Source organism: Geospiza fortis, unplaced genomic scaffold, assembly GCF_000277835.1.
Source record: "Geospiza fortis unplaced genomic scaffold, GeoFor_1.0 scaffold111, whole genome shotgun sequence".
In the NCBI taxonomy this organism is placed as follows: Eukaryota; Metazoa; Chordata; class Aves; order Passeriformes; family Thraupidae; genus Geospiza; species Geospiza fortis.
Genome location: NW_005054321.1, coordinates 774,606 through 783,094, shown reverse-complemented (window position 1 = coordinate 783,094; position 8,489 = coordinate 774,606). Strand labels below are relative to the sequence as shown.

The 8,489-nt window shown below is 33.2% G+C and overlaps 1 protein-coding gene across 1 annotated transcript in view; it reads left to right on the top strand.

Moving 5' to 3' along the window:
* Positions 1 to 8,489, top strand: part of CSMD3 (CUB and Sushi multiple domains 3) — a 576,871-nt gene that overhangs the window by 457,574 nt on the left and 110,808 nt on the right. The window contains exons 34-36 of the mRNA XM_005420686.3: positions 4,402 to 4,515; positions 5,314 to 5,409; positions 6,280 to 6,483. Of these exons, the coding sequence (XP_005420743.1) occupies positions 4,402 to 4,515; positions 5,314 to 5,409; positions 6,280 to 6,483 (414 nt within the window). The remainder of the gene's footprint in view (positions 1 to 4,401; positions 4,516 to 5,313; positions 5,410 to 6,279; positions 6,484 to 8,489) is intronic.

The window sequence follows — 8,489 nt, the reverse complement described above, 5'->3', positions numbered from 1 at the left end:
CTCTTTCCTCCCCTCCTCTTCCCCCCAAAAAATTTTAAAAAATCTGTAACTTCTACAAAGAAAACTGGTTGAAAGTGATTGTCATCGTACTAGGGTAGTCAAATCTTAATGCAGGTGTCTATTTTGTGAGGAACTCCTCTCTTTCTTCTGAGAATGGCACAAGGTTTTTCCTCTCAGTTGATCATTTGATTGATGACACCAACATGATCAACTGTAAGGACTTGCTGAGTCTCTTTCATTGAGAGAAAACACCACACAGTAGTTTCCTGCTTCCTGGAGTTATGCCTGAATCCTGTTTATTTAAAGCATAGATTTTCTCCATTGTCATGGATGGAGTGCATGGGAGGTCAGTTGCCCTTGGCATGTTGTGACAGCTGAGGGAGGTTCCCAAGGGCTGGGAAAAGACAACAACATTCCTATCTTCAGGAAAAGCAAGGAGAAGGATTAAGCCAGTCGGTCTCACCTCTCTACCTGCAAAGGTGATAGAGCAAATATTCCTGGTCACCTTCTGCAAATATTGGAGATGATCAAGATGATTAAAAGTAGAGAGTTGGCACTGATCAACCAAGGGAAAGAAAGGCAAGACAAGGCAAGGCAAGGGATAAAAACTGTAAGGGAGGCAGGATGCTGGGTCAAGTTGCTCAAAGAGGTTGTGGGTTCTCCATCCCCATAGAAGTTCAAAACCTGATTATACATGGACCAGAGCGATCTGGCCATCCTGTCTGCAAAAGGACTCTACTAGATCATTGGCAAAGGCCTCTAGTCTCAGTTGTTTTCTAATTTTGTGATAGGAATTATACTGAGGATACTGTTCATAATCTAATACTATCTAAATTATACCAGTATTTTTTTTAACAGGCAGATGTAAATTCTATACATATTTATTTCTAACTCTAAAGATGAAACTAAAATTTCTTTGATGAATTTTTTAACTAGCAAACTATTTTTGGCCAATTCCATCTGTTTTTAGATGCCTTCCAAACTCTTTGAAAGTGTCCAGATGTTACAGTGATGAAGGCCATAAAAACATCTAGATATTTAGAGGCATGAAAAGTCTGCTTATCCAGCTATTGCCTGTTTAAAAGGGAGTTTTCTTGTGCTGACATAATTTGAATTAATGGGTTCCCTCACTGTCCTAAATTATTAGCTGTATTAACATTACAGTTTACCTGGAATTTTCAAATTTAAAAAAATCACACAAATGGAAATGTATAAAAACCCCTTAAAATGTATTTTATTTATTTTTTTAAGAAATGCATAAATCATTAACTATCAAAATGTCAAGAGAAAGTGTTTTTTTGACAATCTTGCATTGTTTACCTTGTAAAATAAAAGACAACTAAATGTGTAAGTAAAATATTAAACCACAAAACACAGGGAAAATTGTATTTTATTTTTAAATAGTTATGCTACAAAATATTGAATGCCAAGATGAGGACAAATTCAGAAATAATTTGCTCAACTTTAGATGTCAAAAGTCTAAAGGACGTCTTTGCACAGATGATTTTCAGTTGACAGGGGATAGCAGATGATTAAGTCATTATTCAGAGAATGCTTATCCATCCATCATTAGGGGAAAAAAAATCATACCCAAATTCTTCAATTGAAGTGATTTGATCTTTATTTGAACTGGATAATAGTTTTCAATTATTTGTTTCCCAAAGGCAGTCTATACTGAATACTTAAATAATATTTTATCAACATTTGCTAATTTAAAAGGTGGTTTGCACTGGCTACAAATATGTTGGTTGTTATTTAACTTTAAGAAAATTCTTTTTAAACACTAGAAAATAAAAGAATGAACACCAAATGAAACCACTACCAAATGAAGTAGACAATAATGAGCACCAGAAAACACAGGAATAATGAACTGGTTTTTTTTCTAATAATCTGAATTTCCTTTCTAACGACATTATGTCAAGTAGTCAGGTATCGGTCACTATACCTTTCAACGTTTCACAGTTTAATAAATAAAAAGTATTCTGGCACACAAAAAGGAAGGAGAAGGATCTAGATTATTTCTTCCCTAGTGGCTGCAGCATATTCCTGCTTAATTTGAGAAAGCAGCTTGACTCATGTAAATCGCTCATAAAGGGCTCAAAACCCCTTACTTGAGCTTTCTGCTGTTCCATGTTAACCCCTTTCTGGCAGTAATTCCTCTTTGCCACTTCTTTTGATGTCTCAGCCATGTCAAATATCTTTAAAATATATTTTATCTCAAGTCAATGAAAAATTTTGGTTATATTCCTATATTTTGGTTTGTATTTTATTAGGAAATGCACAAATAATAATGAAAAAAAAAGTTGCAAACAATTATATATGGACCTTTCTCATTCCAAAGTGGCTGATTTTAGGTCATGTATTAGTTCACTTTCTTTAGTGTTATACTTTTAGATCGAAGGGTTCCCAGGATAAAACTAGAGGCAAAACGAATATTGAAATACTTACAAAACATATAAAAAGACCTGGAATTTTACTCATATATGGTGAAATTGTGCATAAATAGTTTATTTATTTATTTTGTAACCCATTAAAATAAAAATATAGCTTAACAAGTCAATTTTTATAGTTTTCCCAGGATACAGCTCGATAACAGCTATGTGTACTTGTTTCAGGAGCCTTAGCTCTTGCCTGAACTTTCTATACATAGTTTGAAACTTAATTCAAAATGGGAAATAACAGTGGAAGTCACAAGGAACTTTTCTTGTCTCAATGGCAAAATGAAATTCACTGAGTATGAAAAAAGATTTGATAAAAGTCAAAATGTGACAGAAAAAAATTAACTGGATTAAAAGCTTGTTTGTTGTCTTTAGCAACACCAAGAGAAGAATTGAATCCAGACAAATATTATTTTGAAAATAAGCAGAACTATTAAAAACATCAATGATTAATTTTCTTGAAATTGAAGGAGAAATTATGAAGATAATTCAGCATCTCTCTTATAGTTCCTCTTAAAACATGGACAAGAATCTTTGGAAGTGTCTCAGAAAAACTTCTGTTTCAAATTTTTATAAATATACCATTCAGTCTTTCCCTTCAAAAAGAGGCTTTTAAAAACTGAAACAAATATATGATAAGATCATGGGTAAGGAACATGGAACTCCCTTAAAAAAATCAGTCAAAAAAAAGTCAACAGTTTGAAGAAATTCAGTTTTAATATACAATTTTTAAAGCTTTAAGGGTGTATAATTAATTGAAAGAAATGGAGTTGAGAGCTTCATCTTCTATAACTAAAACTACCAAATGAAGGTACTGCAGAACTTTTGACAGACAAATAGAACCTAGTAGGAACACATTGGAATATTTATTCCAAAATGTCTAAACTGGATAATGAACAAGAAATGCTTCAATTTATTTTTAGATGTTCCAGTACATAAAAATATCTGGCTGCTTCCGCCTTTATACATGTATAGTTCCTAAGCCATTTTCCCCTCCACTGCTTATAGTATTGGATATAAATATTTTCTAAATACTAGCGTCAGAACTAACCCAAAAATTTCTTTTTCTTTTTTTTTTCACTGATTACTTGTATTGAAAGGGAAAACACCTTTAATTGAAATGGGCTATGCAACCTTGTGTTGAGTTGCTCTACTAGAATGACTTTGAAAATAAAGACTTTTGTTATTCAGTAGATGTATTCTAAAAATTGTTTGTTGCCTTCAATCAGTTGCTCATATTTTTCACAAAAGTAAAGATATATGGAATGTTACTATTCTTAAAAAAAGGGAAACATTCCAAGGTAAGTAAAAGTTACTTTTATCAACAAGTAATGTTGATAAAAGGTTTATCAACAAAATGAATTAATAAAGTACAGTCTATAATAATATGCTTGGAATTATAAAGGGGAAAATTGCACTGAGAACTCAGATGTGTGGTGCAGGGCACAAAATTTGAAAGTAGGAAATAATTCAATAGCAGTAAAATTGTTTTGTTCCATAGTTATTAGAATCTTTTAATGATTATATGTATATGTATGGCTTCTGTACCTTCATTATCTCTTTTAGATGCACTTTCATCCTTTTACTGTACTTTTAATGGTGTGAAAAATAACCTACATTCGGCACCAGGACAGGTGATGTAGTTGTTTTTAAAACCATACATTAATATATATTTTGTTCTCTCTCTTTTTTTCCCCCTTTCTTATTCTATTCTGTGTGTTTGGCTCTGTTTTTTTTTTTTGTTTTGTTTTGTTTTGTTTTGTTTTTTTTTTTTTTTGTTTTGTTTTGTTTTGTTTTGGTTTTTTTTGTTGTTGTTGTTGTTGTTGTTTGTTTTTGGTTTTGGGGTTTTTTTTTGTGTGTGTGTGGTTTTTTTTGTGGTTTTTTTGGGGGGGGGTTTTTTTTTTGTTTTTTTTTTGTCTTGGCTACTGGTGCCTCTTCCTTCTTTTGCTTTCTATTTGGCCAGTTGTTTTTGGCCAGTTTGTGTTTTTCCAGACATCACTCCATGATGTTGTTGAAGTATATGATGGCCCAGCTCTTCAGTCATCTTTGTTATCCTCTCTCTCAGGATCTCATTCAGGTATCATTTAATAGAACTCTCAGTATATTGTTATTTACTTTTTTAAAATGAATCTAGAAAGAAAATGTAGTCCAAAAAAAAAAAAGAGAGAAAAAGGATTGTCGAATTTGCTTAAATTCATCTCAAGCAAATATATGAAATCCACATTTTGAACTAAACACTTCAAAATCTTTGCATTGATGAATGAAATGAAGTAAAATTGATCTTTTTTGCCTTTTTAAAAATTTTGATATTTATCTAATATTTTGGGTATTTAGGACTCCTTACTCTGTACCTTTATGGCTTTCTCTGAAATAGGTAGTACATATTTTAAAGGGAAAGCAAGGCATATTCGTACCAAAGTAAAATTAAATAGATTAGTTACATGTTGAGTCTATTTAAAGGGGTTGGAGGCTTGGGGGTTTTTTTCTTTTTTTTTGTTTGTTTGCTTGTTTGTTTGTTTCCATTTTGGTTTAGGTTTTCTGTGTTATTTTTGGGGGGTCTGTTGTGGTGTGGGTACTTATTGTTGTTTTTGTTCTCATTGGTTCATTGGTTTGGATTTTTTTTTTGAGGGGGGTTCTTTGTTTGGTTTTGGTAAAGGAAAAAAGCAACAAAGATTCTTAGTAACTGAGTTTTAACTCCCCTTTCCTAGAATGACATAATACTGTCAACATAAAATATTAAAACTGCATATATCTTGTAAAGTTTACTGAAGCAGAACAGGGTTTGGAGAGTATTATTTCTATCTGCAAAGATGTTGACAGGTGTTTTCTTTGATAAAAAGTGGCTGATAACTTTGTAATTTCATTGTTTGAGTAGGCGAATCCCTTCCATTGAGCTCGGGGAACCAGATCACAGTCAGATTTACCTCAGTTGGACCAGTAACAGCTAAAGGATTTCATTTTGTTTACCAAGGTGAGACAACCTAGGGAGATGTGTACATTTATTCTGTTTATCATAGTTTGTAAATCATCAGAGAGGAACAGACTGAGAATGAAGAGGAAACTAATAGCCTTTTAACAATAGAAAATGGTCACTATTTCTACATGTTTTGAAAAATGCTTGAAACTATTCTTTTATCTGTATTTTAAAGCTGAGATCAAATACTTAAGAAACATAAGAGGAGTTCCAAATTTAAGAAGACAGTTACACAAAACTGCTGGTTTTGTTTGCTAATCTAATTGACAAATGTTAGATCCATCTGGATGCTCTAACTGGTTTATCTCCAAATTTAAATATGAATAGCTGTAAATGTTATTACCTGTGGATTAAAAATGATCTTACTGTTATTAAGATATTTTTCTTGGTTTACATTATTTGCCTTTTTATGGGTCAAGTGGGAAATTTTATATACCAACACTTGCAACTGCAATTCACTCTTTCACTACATATAAATCCTCATCTGACAGTCAGAACACACATTTAGAAATCCACATGAATAAATGTAAATATCTGACACAAAGTGTTATTTTGAAACCCTGTATTAGTTAAGTATCTCATGGTAGTATTTCTTATAAGTGTCATTTTAGATAGGTTTCCATGTGGATTTTATGCATTACTTCCAATCTTGGCAAGGATATCAGTGCTATGCTCTCCTAAATAGTAACTCAGACATCAAAAGTGAGCAATCTCTATTGTGAAGATTCATTTGGGGATTATGGAAATGTTCTCAGCTGGGAAATAGCTGAAAGTTTCTTCTAGACATTTTAAATATTTGTGATTCAATATGTGTATTCTCTCACCAAACTGAAAATTAAGAATCCACAATTGTTTGTATGTTCACAGCTGTTCCAAGAACAAGTGCCACACAGTGTAGCTCTGTGCCTGAACCAAGATTTGGAAAAAGGATTGGAAATGAATTTGCAGTTGGTTCACTGGTTCTTTTTGAGTGCAATCCAGGCTATATCCTCCATGGGTCAACAGCAATTAGATGTGATACAGTACCAAATGCATTGGCACAATGGAATGATTCACTCCCTACATGTATTGGTGAGTTCCTAAGGCTTTTTAATAGAAATAATTACTGATTAAAGTGCGGACTATTCTCCTGTTGAATATGTTTATTGTTTGTCATTGGTATAGTATTTTATTCTTGCTTACTTTAATTTAATTTTTTATTCAAGGTTAAGTTTTATTCTTCTTTCTATTCTAACCTTTCTATTCTATTTCTATTTTAACCCTGCTGTGAACTTTCACAAGTTTCATGAACATGCTCTGCTGCCATAATGTGATAGCTTCTCTTACATTAACATCCCTGGAAGTTCCTGAATATCCCTCTTTAATCAAGAATCAGAAATATTTTTTTGTGCCCTGACTTCTTGCAAGACTAAGATGCTTTTACTCTGCAGATGTCTAACAAGATATTGCAAGCTATTACGAAGAACACTACTATATTAAAGATTTAGAAATACTTACATTAATATTTTGTTACTTGTCAGGAAAAGACCAGTAGCTTTTCAGATCAGAAAACATACTTTTTCTGGTTCTAGTCACTTTGAGATTAAATTCTCAAAATTAAATTCATAAATTAACGTGCATCCATTGATATTTATAAACTGACTTGGACCAACTGGAAATCTAGTAATTGTAATGGAATTCCCCACTTTACTTTTACTGATAGGGAACAGAAGTTTTTTTAAAAAATATCATAACCTGTTGCAAAAATGGCATTATGCTACTGACTCCAGCAGAAAACATAAACAGAGGTTTTGGTGAGTCAATGAAAAGAAAACAAAGAACATGTTTGCATTGGGCTGATGTTTCATCCGCCATGCTAACCAGCTGATGGTGCCCAATAGAGTATGAATGGTTTTTAGTAAATTATAAGATTATCTCCAAAATATCAAAATCCTGATAGAGATCAAGGCTAGATATCACTGGGTTACTATTGATAAAATATGATTAATCAAGTTTTAAACAAGTAATGTTGCTTTAGACTGTTTCAGGCATAGCAATAGAACTGCAATTTCTATATCAATAAGAAGGTGAAGTATATAGCTGTATCTCCTTTAGTCTCATAGATTACAGTTTAATCAGTAGAATTGTGCTACTTTTCCCCTTGAATTATATTCCCTTTGTTTTTTTTCAGTTATAACAACTTGACAAAGTGTTGAAATCATTCTTTTGGACATTGATTACAATGTATTATTGCTATTTTAATACATGATTTAGTCTATGAAGAGAAAGCTTTCTGTGTCTAGACAAGCTCAATTGAGGAAGGGTTACAGCCCACCTTCTGTGTGAAAATTCCTTTGTCAATAAAGGTGATAAAACACCTATGAGATGAAAATTGCATTAAACTAAACCAGTTTAATAATTGAAGTAGTAGATGTGACCATATTAAATTGCCTTAATTCTAGTGAATATTTTAATATTACTTATTCAGATAATAGACATATAATCATTGAATCATAGAATCATTGAGGTCAGAAAAGACATCCAAGATCATCGAGTTCAACCTTTGATCAAACCTCACCATGTCATCTACAGCACAGCACAAAGTGCCACATCCACTCTTTTCTTGGACACTTACAGGGGTGATGACTCCACCACTTCCCTGGGAAGCACATTTTAATGCTTAACCACCCGTCCTGTGAAGAATTTCACCTGATGTCCAATTTGAACCTCCCCTGGCACAGCCTGAGGCAATGTCCTCCTGCCCTACTTGCATAGGAAGAGAGCCCAACTCCCACCTGGCTACAACCTCCTTTCAGATTGTAGAGTGATAAGATCTCCCTGAGCCTTCTTTACCCCAGGCTGAGCAGCCCCAGCTCCCTCAGCCACTCTGATGTTGTACTCTCTAGAGCCTCTGCCAGCTTTGTTGCCCCTCTGTGGACTTACTGCAGCACTTCAAGATCTTCCTTGTAGTATGGGGCCCAAAAATTAACACAACACTCAAGGTGCAGCCTGGCATCAACCATTCCATTTGGTCATTCTTTTATGAGTAATTGTGTAAACACTTTAAGTGGCACTAGCTTTTAATTTATCCGTGTAGT